This window comes from Numenius arquata, chromosome 12 (assembly GCF_964106895.1).
Source record: "Numenius arquata chromosome 12, bNumArq3.hap1.1, whole genome shotgun sequence".
NCBI lineage: Eukaryota > Metazoa > Chordata > Aves > Charadriiformes > Scolopacidae > Numenius > Numenius arquata.
Window position 1 is genome coordinate 44,946,607 of NC_133587.1, and position 17,553 is coordinate 44,964,159.

The 17,553-nt window shown below is 67.0% G+C and overlaps 2 protein-coding genes across 2 annotated transcripts; both read right to left on the bottom strand.

Annotated features, from left to right (window-relative positions):
* Positions 1–1,538: 1,538 nt before the first annotated feature.
* Positions 1,539–11,185, bottom strand: FASTK (Fas activated serine/threonine kinase). Its single transcript, XM_074157661.1, has 10 exons — positions 11,096–11,185; positions 10,022–10,634; positions 7,863–8,333; positions 7,219–7,367; positions 6,003–6,219; positions 5,684–5,843; positions 4,923–5,014; positions 3,845–4,499; positions 3,467–3,581; positions 1,539–1,628 (listed from the first exon to the last, which is right to left on the bottom strand). Exons 1-10 carry the CDS (start codon positions 11,183–11,185, stop codon positions 1,539–1,541), a joined length of 2,652 nt encoding a protein of 883 aa, XP_074013762.1.
* Positions 11,186–12,093: 908 nt separating this feature from the next.
* On the bottom strand, positions 12,094–13,126 carry TMUB1 (transmembrane and ubiquitin like domain containing 1). The gene is made up of 2 exons (XM_074157508.1): positions 12,723–13,126; positions 12,094–12,448 (listed from the first exon to the last, which is right to left on the bottom strand). Exons 1-2 carry the CDS (start codon positions 13,124–13,126, stop codon positions 12,094–12,096), a joined length of 759 nt encoding a protein of 252 aa, XP_074013609.1.
* Positions 13,127–17,553: the final 4,427 nt, after the last annotated feature.

Consider the following 17,553-nt stretch of genomic DNA (forward strand, 5'->3'; position numbering starts at 1 on the left):
AGGCCATCATCATCATCACCACCATTATCACTGTCACCATCAACATCACCGTCACCAACCATCACCGTCACCAACCATCACCGTCACCAACCATCACCGTCACCACCCACCATCACCACCTCCACCAATCACCACCATCACCACCAGCGTAATCAGCGCTATCATCAACCACCACACCACCATCACCAAGCACCACCATCACCAAGCACCACCATCACCAAGCACCATCACTATCATCATCATCAACCACCATCACCATCACCACCAAACATCATCACCACCTCCAACTACCACCATCACTGCCCCCCCAGCCCGTGGCCGCCCAGAACAGCCCCTCCATGGTGGGGGGGCAGAACTGGGACCCTGTTCCGAGGGGAAGGGGGACCGTGGCTGCTCCTTCCAAGGGGAGGGAGGACCCGGGAGGAGCCGAGAAGCCCCAGCCCCACGTCCCACCACCCCCGGGGGCAGAGCCAGGGCACAGGGATGTCCCCCCCCTCTGCTGCCCGTTGGCGGGGTGGGGGGCAGCAGCCCCCAGGGAGAAAGGGCCACAAGAACGAGCCAAGCCCAGCGCAGTTCCTCCCCAATGCACCGTTTTCACCCCAGTTTGCAGAGAAAAGGTGGTGCCGGGACCAGCGCCCCCCCCCGCTTGCCCGGGGAGGGGGTATGGTGGGGGGGGGGGGGGGGGAGCAGAGACCCCCCGGGAAAGCGGGACTGGACCTCGGCCTGTGGAGCGGGGAGCGCTCCCTGCCCCCCAACAGCAAATCCCACCCGGAGCTAAACACCCCCGCAAAGGGCCACGGGCAACCAAACACAGGCCCTGGGCAACCAGAAGGGCTCAACCAAACAGGGGCACTAGGCAACCAAACATGGGCCCTGGGCAACCAGAGACGGGCCCCGGGCAACCACGGGCCGAACACAGACACGGGGTGGGAGCAGGGCCGGGCCCGGTCCCTGCCCTTCCCCCTGGTACCAGTTTGGGGACAAAGCGGCACTTTTCTGGAAACACCCGGTCTCCAAAAGGGCCATTTGCTGCGGAAGGCCCTGGGGGCCAGGGTGTCCCCACCCCGGGGTGGCCCGAGGCCGCGGGGAGAGGCCCCGGCCCCCCCGGGAGCCGCAGACGGTGACACCCAGGACTCTGCCGGCCAAGGAGGGGGCTTTTCCCCACCGGCTCCTGGAGAACCAGGGCCCTGCTCCCCCCGGGGCTGCCCCCCGACAGCAGGGCAGGGCCAGCAGCACCCACGGCTGCTCCAAGGGGCTGGGGGCGAGCGGGGCCACAGCCGGGACCACCACAGCTGGGACCACCACAGCCGGGCGCTGCTCGGGGGGAGGAGGAGGAGGAGGAAGCGTGTCCTCACCCGGAGCCTCCCCAGGGAGAAGAGCTGTCGCCGGCGGCGAGGAGCAGCTGGGAGAAGAACATCCACCTGGGAACCACCACCAAGGAAGGGGCTGAGAGAGGGGACCCTGCCCCAGCACCCCCCCCGCCCCGAGGGTGGGGGCTCCAAGCGGGGGCCGGGGGTGAGGAAGGGCCGGCGGTGGCCTCAGCGGTGACCGCGGGCGGCCCCGGCTCCCCGTGGCCGGGAGGAGGCACCGGGAGCCGGCAGGGAGCGGGCAGGCGGCCACCAGACGGCCTTAAATTAAACATAAAGAGGGTTGAGCTGCCAAGAGAGGCACCGAGCCCAGCTGGGGCCACCGCACCCCCCCCAGCCGGGCTGGGGCCAAGCGGCATTTACTGCCCTCGTTAGCGCCCGACGGGAGCGAGAGCCCTCCAGTGCCCTCATTAGTGCCCTCGTTAGTGCCCGGGGAGAGGGGGGACGGGGAGGAGAGGACACGCCGGACCCTCCTGCTGCCGCCGGGAAGGACCCGGAGGGGCCGGAGGAAGGAAAGGGCCAAGTCCTGACCCATGGGAGGGGGAAGCCCTGGCTCCGGGCGGGGGGACGGGACCCTCCTCTGCCCCCCAGCTCCGAGGGACACCCCTGAGGGTCCGTGGGGGGAGCGGAGCGAGTCGGTGCTGGGCCACAGCGATGGGTACGGGACTAACGCTGCGGGACGGGAGGAGGGGCTGGCAGGGCTGGAGGAGAAAAGGATCCGGGGGGGGCACCTTATCTGTGGGTACAGACACCCGCTGGGAGAGGGTCCAGGCAGAGCAGTCTCAGCGGCGGCAGGGCACGAACCTCAGATACTGCAAATCCCACCTAAACTTCAGAAAAAGCTGCCCCCCCCCCCCCCAGCCCTAAGGAAACCCTCTTTTCGGGTGGGGGTGAAGCAGCACCGGCCCCGAGCCGGGGGGAGGTCACCCAGAAAACAACCCCCCTGTGAGACACGCACACCCCCACCGGCCCCGGGACCGGGGAACCGGCTCCAGGGATGGTCTCCAGGGGCCCTGCCAACAGCAAGGACCCTCGGGGGGGTGAGGAGCCCTCCCTGTGACACCCCCTCCCCGTGACACCACCACTCTGGGCTCCAGCGGGGGGGAGACGGGGGGGTGGGACACCGGGGGAGCGGGTCCTGCCCCAGCGCGGGGGGATCCGCAGGGAAACCCCGGAGCCTGTCACAGGACCCCCAGAGCCAGGCACAAACACGGGCTCCCCAGCTCTGCACCTCCCAGAGACCGAAGCAGGAGGAACCAGGAGGAGCTCGGCGCTGGCAGCGGGGGGGGGCGGCAGCGGGGGGGCGGCAGCCGGGGGGGGTGGGTAAGAGGTCTTAGGGAAGGGTTAGGGGGCTGCCCGGGGGATTCTCTGACTGTAACTCAGATCACCCGAGGAGAATGAACAGAGGTAAGAGCCCGGCATTCCTGAGCTGTTTTCCGTCCACAAGCTCCAAGTCCCCCCCCCCCCGAGCCCCGCGGAAGCCGCACACCCTAAAACAACACCTGGAGATTCCAAAAACAACCTGAAGACAATGGCGGAGGCTCCAGGGCTTCTCCCTCGGCAGCCACGGACCAGCCGAGGGCTGTGACCAAAGAGGCTCCGAAACGGCACCCCCGGGAGGTTCCCGCAGGGGCCAGAGCCACGGTGTGGCACCGACAGCCGGGATCGCGGCCCCGGGGGGCAGCCCCAGCTCTGCCCCCCCCCCCGATTTCACCCCGAGACCCCGCGGCCGAGACGCCTGCCGGGCCCAGGCTGGGCCACCGTCCCCTTCGCGCCCCCTCTCCCCTCGGGCTCCGGTCTGCCCGAGGGATCCCTGCCGTCCCCTCGCCAGCGCGTCCCACGGGGGCTGGTATCACCCCCCAACCCCCCCCCCGAAACACTCCTGGGGTGGGACGGGGGAGGGCAAAGAGGAGCCGTGAGGATGAGTCAGGGCTTCCTCTCCCGAGCAGCGAGCGCGGAAGGACGGCTCCGGTTGGAGCGTTTCCAGCGGGGATGGCAGCTCTGCAGCCCCGTCCCTGCCCGGGGGAGGGGGGGAAAGGGGAAAGGAAGGGGGGGAAAAAGAAGGGTGGGGGAAGGGAGCAGCCCCCCCAGCCCCTCACCTGCACCAGGGAGTAGCCCAGCAGCCGCAGGTGCCGGTCCCTCATGGCTCGCGAGCCCACCAGTATGTCGGAGTTCTGGCAGTAGTGCCACTTGTCATTGACCGACAGCACCACCCTGCAGGGGACACAGCGGGGGCAGCGTTACCCCCCCGGACGGGCAGCGGCCTCCCCAGAGCCGTGGGGGACCAAGGGCAGCCCCCCTCCCCCCCGTGGGGGCCACAGCAGCCGTGATGGGCCAGGACAGCGGGGCCAGGGCTCTGCCACCGGGCGCCCGGCAGGGGGAGGCTCAGGGGGCGATGGCCGGGGGGGGGGCGGGAGGAGAAGCCAGTGCCATGGTGGGCACAGTGGGGGGGGGACAGGGACGGTCCCTGCTGGTACCTCTGAATTTCTTCGGCTCCTTGTGGCCCGTCCCCGCGCTTGGGGCTGGGCCGGCACGGGGAGGGCGGGGGGCAGGCGTCCTCGGGGGGCGGGGGGCTCCTCTCTGCCGGCTCCTCCTGGGGCTGCTCTCCCTGGAAGCAGTTGCGGTCATGGCCGGGGCGGCCGGCAGCAGCTTCCTCCTCTTCCTCCTCCTCCTCCTCTTCCTCCTCCTCCAGAATCTTTCCGATGGGGAACTGGAAGAGGGTGGCGGCGGAGGAGCCGCGGGGGGAGCAGTCGGGGGTGGCGGGGGGCTGTGCGGAGAGGCACTCGGAGGGGCTGCTCAGCGTGGAGCTGCCCTGGCTCTCCAGGGAAGACTCTTTGCTCAGGCCGCAGTAATAGTCCGAGGGGGGCTGGAAGCAGGGCCCCCCCGGGGCAGGGCACAGGGAGGGCAGGAACCGCCCGGCCAGGCTGTTCTCCCGGGGGGCCGGGGGGCTGCTGGGCGCCTCCGGAGCAAAGGGGGCAAAGTCCTGCAAGTCCGAGGTGAGGGCCAGGACGCTGGAGCGCAGGGACAGGGGGGCAGGGGGGGCGGCGGGGAGGGCAGAGGGAGCCCTGGCAGCGGCGGGGACGCGGGAGAGCGGCAGCACCGTGCCCGAGCGGTTGATCCACAGCAGGAAATCTGCAGAGGGAGAGAGGACACGGATCAGCGCTGGGCCCAAGACCCCCCTAGGACGGGACAGACCCCCCCAGCATGGGACAGAGTCCCCCTGCTGACGGGACAGACACCCCCCTTGGATGGGACAGAGCCCCCTGCGGATGGGACAGGGGCTCGGGGACCCCGCCTGCCCCGGAGTGGGAGGCTGTGCCAGGCAGCCCGGCAGGCAGGGGGCAGAGGGACCCCCCGCTGCACTGGCCCAGCTGAGCCCCCCCCCTCGTCCCAGAGCACCAGGGAAGGCAGCATCACCGGGAAGGCAGTGACAAAGCAGCCAGATCTAGCTCTGCCCTGAATAACCTCCCTCCCCCGGGCCTCCCCCTGCACCCAGGGGTCCTGCTGCACCCACAGCCCCCCCAGACCCGGCGGGCAGCCCCCCAGCCCCGCTACCTGTGCAGTATCCCGGGGGCAGCACCTCATCCTGCCGGTAGCACTCCTCTCCCACCAGCTGCCGCAGCGCCTCGGCCACCAGCCCCTTGTAACTGAGGGGACACGGGGGGGTCAGGGGAGGGCCCCCAGACTGTCCCTCCGCATTCGCCCCCCCCCCGGCATATCCGCACAGAGACATGAAAGCTCCCAGGAGAGAGAAATAGGGAGCCTTGAGCTTTGGGCTCCACGGTTCTGGGGCAAGGAGGGGACACGCTTCAGCTCATCCAGCAGCAAAGCTCCCCCCGGCATCGCTGCACCAAGAGCAGGTCATTCCTCCCCAAAAGGGTCCTTCCTCCCCAAAAGGGCTGTCAGGCACTGGGAAGCGCTGGAGTCACCAGCCCTGGGGGTATTTAAAGGACATGCAAAGGTGGGGCTGAGGGACACAGGTTAGTGCTGGGGCCGGCAGTGTCACCTTTACGGCTGCACTCAATGATTTTAAAGCTCTTTTCCAGCCTAAACAGCGCTGTGGTTCCAGACTGCTCCTCTCCGGGCCCTCCTCCGGTGGGACCCCCCAGGACAAGGTCACCCTCACGTGTCCCAGGTGACACCGACTGCCCACCCACAGGGGACAGGCAGGGGGGTGCCCTGTGGAGGCCACCATGCTCCCAGCTGTGCTCTGCCCCCCTGGGACAGCCCCCCCCCGTTTCCCCCTCAGCCCTCCTTTCCCTCTCCCCAGCCCCCTCTGTCCCTCCCCAGCCCCCCTGTGCCCCCCCACCGCCCACCTGTACTTTCTGTTGGCCTCGTCGGCCGTCAGGGCGTGCTCGAACATGAGGACGCGGTAGCGGGGGTCCAGGCGGGGGCCGCTGTAGTCGCGGAACTCCAGCTCCACCGCCGCGTCCAGCAGCGAGAGGTAGCGGCGCACGATCAGCGCGTAGGGGCTGCCTGCGGGGAGAGAAGGGATGAGCAGGATCCCCCAACCCAGCCCCGGGACCCCCTCCTCGCCCACCCGCACTCCCGAGGGGTTCTGTTCTGCCCAACGCTTCCAAAACCCACCTCCAGCCCAGCCCCGGGTGGGTTTACCCCGGCAGAGGCCTGACATACTCATGACGTTGGTGATGAAGGCCGGGGAGAAGACTTGGTGCAGGACGGTCTGGGGGAAGTGGCTGAGCTGGAACATGGACATGAGGATGTTGACGGTGGCCAGGGGCGAGGTGCCTGCCTTCTGCTCCAGGATGGCCTCCAGCTTGGGGAAGAGCTCCCCGTGGTTGGAGGGGCGGTAGTTCATGCGGCTGAAGGGAAACACCAGCTTCTGGATCACCTGCGGGCGGGAGGAGAGGGGTGTCAGACGCAGGACCAAGGACCGGGGCAGAGCCGGTCCCCGGTGAGACGGGAGGGGTGGCTGTCACACCAGAAGGCGGTGCCGCCACACAGAGAGACCTGGACGGGCTGGAGAGTTGGGCAGAGGAACCTGATGAAATTCAACAAGGGCAAGTGCAGGGTGCTGCACCTGGGGAGGAATAACGCCCTGCACCAGGACAGGTTGGGGCTGACCCGCTGGAGAGCAGCTCTGAGGAGAAAGACCTGGGAGTCCTGGGGGACAACAGGATGCCCATGAGCCAGCAATGTGCCCTGGTGGCCAAGAAGGCCAAGGGCATCCTGGGGGGCATCAGGAAGAGTGTGACCAGCAGGTGGAGGGAGGTCATCGTCCCCCTCTGCTCTGCCCTGGGGAGGCCCCATCTGGAGCACTGGGACCAGTTCCGGGCTCCCCAGTTGCAGAAGGACAGGGAACTGCTGGAGAGGGTACAGCACAGGCTACAAAGATGATGAGGGGCCTGGAACATCTCTCTGATGAGGAGAGGCTGAGGGACTCGGGTCTTTTTTAGTCTGGAGAAGAGAAGACTGAGCGGGGATCTGATCAACGCCTAGAAATACTTCAAGGGTGGGTGTCAGGAGGACGGGGCCAGTCTTTTCTCAGTGGTGCCCAGGGACAGGACAAGAGAAAACAGGCACAAACTTGAATATAAGGAGTTCCACCTAAACATGAGGAGGAACTTCTTTGCTGTGAGGGTGTCAGAGCCCTGGCAGAGGCTGCCCAGAGAGGTGGTGGAGTCTCCTTCTCTGGAGACATTCCAACCCCCCTGGACACGTTCCTGTGGGACCTGCTCTGGGTGGACCTGCTCTGGCAGGGGGTTGGAGGAGATGATCTCCAGAGGTCCCTTCCAACCCCATATTATTCTGGGATTCTGTGAGATGCCCCATCCTGGTGGCAGAGAAGGGAGGTGGCTGCCCCCAGCCCCGGGGACCCCCCCAGGCTCACCTTGCTGTCGAGCTGCTCCCCGCGCTTCAGCAGGAAGTTTGCGATGGTATCGAGCAGCCGGGGCTCGCGCAGCCGGTGCCGGGCCACGTACTTGGCAATGAGGGCCATGGTGTAGGGGGTCAGGTTCTCCGCCTTCCTGGGCAGCCACTCTGCAGAGAACAAACCCAACTCCATCCATGAGTTGTCCATCAGAGGGGGGCCGTGACTCTGGCCAAACCACAGCTCTCCAGGAGCCACCAGGGTAGGAAGGGAGACAACAAAACCCAGCCGTCTCTCCCAAAACCCAGGCAACTTCCAAAAAACCATCGAGTTATGGGGTCGGGGAGAAGCCGGGGCAGATCCCCAGCCCCTGAGCCCAGAAGGTGCAGCTGGAATGGGCACAGAAGGGGGGGTCCTTCCGCAGAAACCCCACCAAAGCTGCCCCCAGCCAGGAGGTGAGGCAGACTCAGAGCCCTGGGGAGGGCTCAGCTGGGGACGTGGTGACAGGGTGGCCACAGCAGAGCACCTCCTGCTCCAGCCCCACCGCTGCGGGCCCTGCAAGGTCCTATCACAAGCCCAGGTGTCCTCTGGGCCAAGAACAGAGGCTCTGAGGCCACCAAGCGCAGGGTCGGAGCCCGGCACACCCCGGCAGAGCCTGCCCTCACCTGCCATACTGCGGATGAATCGCTCTTGGCGGTTCTCATAGAAGAGCTGAGAGCTGAAGATGGCCTCCAGGGCCTTGTTGTTGGCCTCCTGGGCGCACAGGGCCAGCATCTCGTCCAAGAGGGCCAGCTCGTGCTCCCGCATGGCGCTCACTTGCCCCAGCGTGTGCCGCACCAGGCGCAGGATCTTGCGGTTGTTGATGAGCTGCTGGTCGGAGGCAGGGTGTCCCTGCAGCGCCTGCGCCCGCAGCCGGTAGTAGGAGAGGAGGAGGAAGAGGGTCTGGGGGTGCCGCTCCTTCTCCAGGTGCCGCTCCAGGCTGCTGAGGCAGGACTCCACCAGGGGGTGGGGGCTGGAGGGGTGCAGCCTCATCACGCTGCTGAAGACCATGGAGACGTCCTTCTGGTTGAAGCGGCCCAGGCGGCTGCGGGACTCCTCCTCCAGCACCCGCACCAGCGGAGACTCCCCGGGCAGACCTGCCGCAGGGACGGGGTTAGGGACGCCCCGACCCCCCCCCTGCCTCGCGTCCCCGCCGGGCACGGCCCTCGTCGTCACCCCCGGAGCGAGGGTCTGCCGCAGCGGGGACCAAAGCAGAGGTGGGAAAGGGGATGGGTTTGGCAAAGCCTGGCCAGAACATCGGCCACGGGGAGCCCTTGGATTATCCCCACCCGCTCAACCAACGTCCTTTGGTCCCTCCCCAAAAGCAAGGCTTATTTAAGCCTCAAACTTCTTAAAGATAAATAACACACCTCAAAAAGCACTTGGGAAAGAAAAGTTTTGGTTGGAAAACCAGTAAGACGTAGACACATTCCCAAAATAAAATCTGCCCCTGTACGGCAGGAATTCATCCTGTCCCTTTCCCAACCTTCTCCCATTTTCCAGTTCAGTTTTAGTTTTCCAAACTGGGCCTGGGGAAAACGCTTCCCTCCAGCTCCAGACCCGTTACTCAGCCAGGCAAAGACAAGGGGCCAGGCACAGCGTGGTGACAAGGAAAAGCAAAGGCCACCCCTCGTTTGTCAGGAGAGATATTTCCAGGAGAGACACGAAGCGTTAGCGCCGCGCGAGGCCGGGCCCCCCCCGAGCCCCCCGACAGGGGCTTTGCGGGCCGGCAGGCGGCGTGGGGCAAGGCACTGGGATTTACCATTAATCACAAATCACTCAGACGGCAGAAAGTGAAGAATTAGTCTGAGCAGCTGTTTTGTTCCCGAGGAAAGGCCCCAAAGGCGGCTGAGCGCTTCTGTTAATGAGCGGGTGAGCATGGGGAGCCGGGGGGGAACGGGGGGCGACCGGCGAGAACAAAGTGTGGGTCAAAGCCAGGGCTTTGGGGGGGCGCCCAGCTGAGGGGAGCGGCGCCTGCAGCTCAGTGTCAACAAACACCAGGCGCCGGGAGATGGGGAATGGGGGGAGAGCAGGAACTTCTCCCCCCGCCTCGTTCGGTGGGGTCTAGAGTTACTGCACTCACCCCGGGGGGCTCCAGCAGGGCCTGGGCCCCGCGAACGGCTGCGGGGGGGACACCACAAGCAAACAGCGTGGGGCAGGGGCCGGGCGGGCGTCATCCCCATCCTCGCAGCAGGAGATCCCACATGGACCAAAGCCAGCCAAGGGGGAGCCCCCCGGGAGCCCCCCCCTGCCCAGAGGCTGCTGCTGCTGCGCAGGAACCCCAACCGGCCCAAGCCTTTTCTGCTGGAAATGAGCCCCACGGGGCTGGTGGCCGGGAAGGGCTGAGCCAGGCCCTCGCCTCCTGCGCCCCCATGCTCAGACGCTTCCTGGATTTCAGGGATTGGAACAAACCTCAAGGAGCGGTTTGTCCCGATGCCCCCAGGCAGCGCTGGCCACTGCCTGGGCTGCCCAAAGGCCACCATGCCGGGGGCTACAGCCAGCCGAGCCCCCTGAGCTGTTAAGCCCCCCCGTCTCCCTGCGTACCCCAACAGAGCCTCCTCCTCTTCCTCCTCCCAAGGGCACGGCCCCCTCCGCTACAAAGCCACCAGCACACATAAATCCACATGGAAGCCCAGACACCGGCTCCAGTTTGCCCTTCCTCCTTCTGTGGCAGCCAGACTGGCAAGCTCTCCTTTCTCCTCACAAGCCCAAGCCCCAGCCCGTGTCCTGCGGCCCTGCCTGTCCCCATCACTGGCCGTGGCCGCCAGTAGCCCGGGACACTCACCCAGCGCGGCGGCAGCATACAGGCAGTTGACGATGCTGAAGTTGTCGAACTTGGAGCAGCCGCTGATGATGGCCTGGCAGAGAGTCTGGAACTCGGGCTGCTCCAGCATGGGGCCGGGCCCGCGGCTCTCCCCGCTCCCCGCGGCCTGGCCCTGCTGCTGCTGCAGGAGCTGGCCCAGCTTGTGCAGGGCGATGGGGTAGTGGCTGGCAGACACCTTGCCGGGGTTCTGTGTCACCCACCGCAGCACTTCCCCCACGCTGCGCGAGCGCTCGATCAGGCGCTTCATGGTGAAGAAGGTGTCGTAGCTCATCTTCTCGTGGATGAAGTTCCAGCTCTTCCTCTTGCCGTGGCCTCGAGTCCTGTAGGCGTCCGGGGGGAAGGGGTGCAGCAGCCCATGGCCGTAGGGGTCCAGGGGGAGCAGCACCGCCCGCCCCTTGCCTTTGCCCGCGCAGTAGCAGGCGGGATACATCCCGGCCCCGCTCCGGTCAGCAGCAGCCAGGCCCCGCGGGACGCCGGGCCGCACGCTCTCCCGGGTCAGAGCGCGGAGCCATGGCAGCAGGCGCAGCATGGCGAGGGCAGGGCGGCTGGAGAGGCTTCGGAGAACCGGGAGACCCTGGGGACGAGAGCGGGGGTGAGGGGACGGGCCAGATCCTGCCTCTGGGGCAGCTGGAGCCAGCGGGGGACACGGGGAGGCAGGCTGGGACCCCCCCGGTGCTGGGGTACCAGCCCTGCACAGCCCCTCTTCTGGGGTCCCCCTGTCCACGGAGATCCCCCCGGTGCCGGGGTACCAGCCCTGAGCTCCCCTGGCCCATACGAGTCCCGTTGTCCCGGGACCCACAGCCCGGACAGGGGCCCCCACCCTGACATCCCCTGGCTCACGCCCTCCCCTCGCACAGATCCCTGTCTGGTACCGGGACCCTCGGGCCGCCCCGATCTTCCCTTTCCCCGGTACCGGGACCCTCGGGCCGCCCCGATCTTCCCTTCCCCCGGTACCGGGACCCCCGGGCCGCCCCGATCTTCCCCTCCCGTGGCACCGGGCCTCCTGGGCGGCACCGAGCGTTCCACCCCCGGTACCGGGACCCCTGGGCGGGCCCCGATCTTCTCCTTCCCGTTACCGCCACCCCCAGTCCGGGCCGCACCGGGCCCGCGCCCCTCAGGCCCCATCACCGGATCCCCCATCCCCACCCCTCCCTCCGGCCTAGACGGGCCCCGCGGTACCCGGCCCCCTCCCCCCACGTCCCCCCCATCCCCCGTCCCGGCCCTACATGGCGCTGGCGGCCGCGCTGGGACCCGCCGCCGCCCCGGCCGCTCAGCACCGCCCGGACACCGCGTCCGCCATCTTCCCGGCAGCCCCGCCGGGCCGAGGCCGCGGCCACGCCCCCCCGCGCGGCGCACACTTCCGGGGGCGGGGCCGGGCACACCGGCAGCGTGCGTAGCGCCGTATGCAAATAGCGGCTACGCGTCCGCCAGTGAGCGAGCGTCACGCGAAGGGGCGGGGCGGCTCCGCAAGCGCAGGCGCGCTGTCGCCCTGCGGAACGCGTGGCCGGAGAAGGCCCCGCCCCCTGCGCACTAGCCCCGCCCACAACCCTGGAGTCCCCGCCCCCCAACCCTGGAGCCCCGCCCCCCCAGCGTAGCCCCGCCCCTCCCGGTGCCCCGTGGCGCAGCGGAGCCGGGAGGCCGCGGCCGTTCACAGTCCTTTAATCGTCACAGAGCGGCGGGAGCGCGGCCCCCCCACCGACACCGGCTCCCCACACCGCGGGGGGCGGCCCCAGCCCCAGCCTGGGCTGGACCTCCCGTGCGTGGAGATGGCTGCGGTGCCGGACCCTCCGCGCAGGGCCGGGGGGACACCGGGACCCCCCCCCCCGAGGTAGCACAGCACCGGCTGCGGCCCCAGCGGCAGCGCAGCCCGGCCGGGAGCCCCGGTAGAGAGCGGCGGGCAGGCTGCCGGTCTCCCGCTCGGATACCGGCTCCCTCAGGCCCGCAGCCCCCAGGGGGGGCACAGTCTGTGGGGGCGGCGGGCAGCCGGGAGTTCGTTCCGTGCTTGGTGGCTCCCTGCGGGGCGCGGGGCCGTGCTATCTGCGGTACATGGTGAAGGCCACGAAGCTGAAGAGGAGGGTGAGACCGGCCAGGAAGGTGGTGGCGGTGGCGGTGAAGACGTGGCGGTACTGCAGCTGGAAGTACCAGAGGACAGCCAGCATGAGGACGAAGAGGGGCAGGACGAGGCTGCCCACGTCCAGGGCGGCGTGCGCGGGGTCGGCGGAGGCGCGGGGGCCGGCGGGCGCGGGGGCCGGGCTGTGCGGGGAGATGTGGCAGTGCAGGACGCTGTTGTGGGCCAGGTGGAGGGCGGCCAGGCTCTGGGTGTCGTCGCGCAGCAGCTGGCCCTGGTAGATCAGCCGCACTTGCTGCTCCTGACCGGGGAAATAGGCCCTGGGGAGGGGGACATGGAGGGAGACATCACATGCCGGCCGGGACGCCATCCCCTCCGCTCACCCCCCAGGAGCAGGCCACCAACACACCCCCCCCACCACCCTGCACCCCTGGCTCACCACCAGCACCCCCGAGGTGACCAGAAGCAGAGGCGTCTGCCGTGACAGCCCCACCGGGGACAGGCACAGCGCTGCCTCCACAGGGAGGGCGGGAGCTGCCGGGGGGGGGGGGAGGCTCGGGAACCGGGGGAGAAGCGTCCTGCCCTGCCCCTCACCTCTTCAGGGCCCCGACGGTGTCGCCGGGGCGCACCCGGGCCAGGCGCTCCGTGTCGTTGAGGAACTTCAGCCGCAGCACCATGGTGGGCTCGGCGGGGCCGCCGTCCCCCTCGCTCTGGGGGCTCTGCGGGGGCGCGGGGCCGCTCCGGGCCCGCAGCCCCGCCGCCAGCCCCCCCGCCCCATCGGGGGCCGCTCCGTCCGCCGCTGCCGCCGCGGGGGGCTTGCGCTCGGCGGGGCTCGGTGCGGCGCTCGGGCCCTCCTCGGGCAGCGGGGCGGCGGGGCGGGGCGGCGCGGCGGGCTCGGGGGCGCGGGTGGAGGCCCAGGCCAGCCCCAGCACCACGGCCACCAGCAGCAAGGCGAAGAGCACGGTCACCTCATCGCCTACGCCCTCGATGAGCGCCATGGCGGCGGCGTTGACACCGGCTACCGACCTGCGGCCATAGAGCGGAGACCTCAACCCGCCGGGCCGCGGGCGACCGGAGCCGCGGCCGGTACGGGCCCCTCACCTGCCGCCATCGCGCCGCTTCCGCCTCGCCGCGAGGCACGCTGGGAGCTGTAGTCCTGCTCTGAGCATGCGCGAAGACCCCTCTCGCGCGGTACGACGGGAGTTGTAGTCCTACCCAACGGCGCTGGGCGCGGCCCCCGAGCGACCAGTGCGCGTGGTTGGGACTACAACTCCCGGCGTGCCCCGCCACAGGCCGCTCCCGTCCCTCTTCCGCCATTATGGGCCGCTGCGGGTCCAGAGGAGGCCCCGGAGATGCCGGGAGGGCTGGAGCCCCTCTGCTGTGAGGGGAGGCTGAGAGAGTTGGGGGGGTTCAGCCTGGAGAAGAGAAGGCTCCGGGGAGACCTTGGAGCCCCTTCCAGTCCCTAAAGGGGGGGGGTTCCAGGAAAGCTGGGGAGGGACTCTGGATGAGGGAGGGGAGCCATAGGAGGAGGGGGAAGGGTTTGACGCTGAAAGAGGGGAGATTTGGGTGAGATACTGGGAGGAAATTCTTCCCTGGGAAGGTGGTGAGATGCCCCATCCTTGGAAACACCCAAGGTCAGTTGGACGGGGCTTGGAGCCACCTGATCTGGAACAATGGACTTGTCTAGATCAGAAGGAACCTTCGAGATCGAGTCTAAAGGTCTTTAAGTCTGAAGATCCTCCACCTCCAGGGATGGGGTTTGGGGAGGGGGGCGGTGGGATGAGGGGGAAGGGTTTTAAGTTAAAACCCGGGAGATTTAGGTGAGATATCGAGAGGAACTTCTTTGGTGTGAGGGTGGTGAGAGCCTGGCCCAGGTTGCCCAGAGAAGCTGTGGCTGCCCCATCCCTGGAGGGGTTCAAGACCAGGTTGGAGGGGGCTTGGAGCAACCTGGTCTGGTGGGAGGTGTCCCTGCCCAGGGCAGGGGGTGGCACTGGGGGGGCTTTGAGGTCCCCTCCCACCCAAACCGTTCTGTGATGACTCTCTGAAACCCTCCAGATGAAATTTCTCACGCAGCTGAAGGAGCACGAACTCATCAATTCTGCTTTTTATCATTTACTTGACATCCTGTGCTTTGCTTTATCTATAGAGAAGTGGGGGGGGGTCGGGGACATGAGCCGTGTGAGGGGCAGGCTGGGGAGAAGAGGCCGAGGGGAGACCTGGATGCAAGAGAAGCAGCGGATTTAAAAAATAGATGTACTGTGCAGGGAGCAGAGACGGGATTTAGCGCTTCCAGGCTGTAGAAAATAAGCCGTGTCTGAGCAGAGCCGTTTGAGGGGTTCTGGCTCTTGGGGTTTAGCGCTCGTTATCCAGCATTAATCACCCCGCACCCACAACGTTTCATGTCTCATTTTCAATGTGGATTTGTCTGGCTTCAGCTTCCAGAGATTGAGTCTTTCTATATATCTCTCTGGGCTTGATTAAAGAAGCCATTTAGTATTTCCCTGCGAAAGTCCCTCCCCGGAGTGACCGACCCCCCCCTCGATCTCCTGGATGAGCCGAACAGATTGTGCTCTTTAAATCCTCTGCAGCTCCAGCCGGGATCCTCCCGTGTGGGGCTGCTCCGAGCCTTTGGCTGCTCAAAATTCTTCTGGAACCTTGGTAACGCAAAGCCCTGCCCGGTTCTGGGGTGCTGCCACCGCTGCCCCCCCCTAGACACCCCCACCCTGTCCGGGGCTCCCCATGCCCCCCGGGAACTGGCCCATCCCCCTGTGCTGGGAGTTCCCTCTCCGCCACCAGCTTCTGCCGCTCGGCTCAGTGCGTGCTGTGGGCATGGAAAACGGGCCAAAACCCCTCAAAACCACCCAAAGGGTACCGTGACCCCACACACCTCAGGATCCCCAAAGGGTGCCATGACCCACCGCACTTCAGGAACCCCAAAGGGTGCCGTTACCCCAGACACCTTGGGCACCCCAAAGGGTGCTGTGACCCCTTCCTTCAGCTCCCGGGGCTGGGGACGTGCCCAGACCCATATGGGGCCACACCGGGGACCCCCTCCATGGCACATCTATGTCCACACTGGTGGGACCGGGACAGTGGTGGGGCTGGGGCAGTGGTGGGACCAGGGCACGTTGCCCCGTGGCACCCAGGAGAAGGTACTGGGGAGCCGCACACCCCGACCCATGGCCAGGGGCAGTTCGTGTGTCACCGGTCCCCACAGGGTGCCGGGGAAGGGCTGAGGGGGGTGAGGGGGGGTGACATTAAGGAGGCAGAGGATGGAGGGAAAGGCAGCCGCGGTTCCCCACCTCCCTGAACCCAGAGCCACCCTATGACTGCTCCCCTCCCTGGGCCAGTGGCCACCAGTGGCTGGATGTCCTGCCCCCTCATACAGACGGCTCTGGATTTTGGATTTAGCGACGTGCCCGGCAGAGACAGGGCCGGGATCACCGCCTGCCGTTGCCTCCGCACTCCGGAGTCAGACCAAGGAGCTGCAGCTCTCCCAGGAAAAGTTCCCACTGTGATCCCCAGCTCTGTTTGGGGGTGATGCTCTCCAGCCCTGGGGGCACCTCGGGGGTTGTTGCTGGTGGCTTCTCCCCAGCCCTGTCTCCTTTTGCTCTGTCCTGGACCCCCTGGAAGGTCCCCATGCCGCTCCATCCCCTCGTCTGTCCCCTCCTGCCTGTTCCATGCGGCGGGCTGGGGGCTGGAAAGGCTCTGCCATGGCTGCTGGGGGCCAGCGGGCAACTGGCTTCTGCCAGGGCCACCTCCCAGCACGAGAGCTGGCCACGTGCCCGCCGCCGGCCGGGTCAGGAGGAGCGCAGCCAGTTCCCTGCTCCCAGCCTTTCTGGGACGATGGGCTCCGGGGGCTCCGGGGCGGTGGGGACACTCCGGCCGCCCCCCACAGGGCTGTGGCACTGGCTGGTGGCCATGCAGGGTCCATGGCCACGGCCCGGGGTCTCTGTCCCTGCGCAGGGACCTGCCGTGCCAAGAGATGGGTCTGGCACTGGCCGAGTGGACACTGACCCTTTCCTTTTACTGGGGTGGTTTCCAGATGTTTCCGTCTGTGATGGATGGAGTGGGTGGTCTGGGGGTGGGAGGAGAGGAGGAGGAGAAGAAGGAGAGGAAGGAGAAGGAGAAGGAGGAGAAGAAGAAGGAGGAGGAGAAGGAGGAGGAGGAGGAGGAGGAGAAGGAGGAGAGGAAGGAGAAGGAGAAGGAGGAGAAGGAGAAGGAGGAGGAGGAGGAGGAGGAGGCATCGCTCCTCTTGGCAGCGGTGCCGGTCTGAGGGACTTGTGAAGGCAGCGTCAGCTGAAGTGCTGCAGATGGAGAGCGCTCCTGCGCTGGGAAAGTTTGGGTTCTGAGCCTGAAATTCACCCTAAAAAGTGGATTCTGTTTCCCCGTGGCCACCGACAGCCTCCGTCCGACCATCCCTGGACATCTGTATCCTGGAGAGCCCTGGGCTCGTCTCCCCCCGAGCTCTCGCCTTCCTCCCCTGCTCTGAAGCCACGCGGCTCTCCCTGCCTTTCACTTCTCTCCTGATTTTTTCCCTCCTTCTCCGTGAGAAGCTCCAGCTCCATCTGTTTCCCTGCCGTTCCCGTGGGTTCCTCTTCCCGATCTCCTCCGCCTTCCCACCAACTCAGGCTCTGCTTTTCCAGTGCCGGCAGCACTGGGGGAGCCGGTGCTGTGACTGCACCGTGGTGCGAGAGGGTCCCGCTCCCCGGGGGCTGCCGGTGGCGGGGTGCCCCCGAGCCCCGTGGGGGCATCCAGGGGATGCTCCCTCCTGGTGGTCACCCGTGCCTTGTCCCATCCCTGTCCCTGTGTCCTGCTGGGGGCCACCGGAGACACAGAGGGGATCAGCCCAACCTCTCATCCAGAAATTATCCTTGAAAGCCACCGAGGAGCTTTCTGTGAGCGTGTGGGGAGGGGACGGTGCGGGGAGGGGACGGTGCGGGGACAGGGAAGGTGGGGTGACTGATGGCATCCCAGAGAAAATCACATCGACCCATCTCATCCAGCTTCTGGGCCAGGCGAGGGCTGTCCCAGTCAGAGCCACACGGGACTTATTCCTCTTCTGATGCTGGGGAAAAACGCACTTTTAGAACTCTAAATTGCCTGAATTGGTGAAAATACTTACTTTTTATCCAGCTTTGGGGTGCGGGGTCCAAGGTCTGGGTGTTCTGGAGCCCCCCAGGAGCAGGGACGAGGAGGAGCGAGACCCGGGCACTCGCCCCCAGCTGCCAAAGGGGTTGTTTCATACCGTGGACGGCAAGTTCTGTAGAAATTAAGAAGTTTGCAGAGGAGTTCCCTCCCTCCCTCTCTCCCTCGGTGGCCGGGATCCTGAGAACCCCTCACCCCGGTGCCGGAGCCTCGAGCCCTTCCCTTCCCCCCAAAGGCTCCTCTGGAGAGCGGGACCCTGCGAGAGGAGAAGGATCTG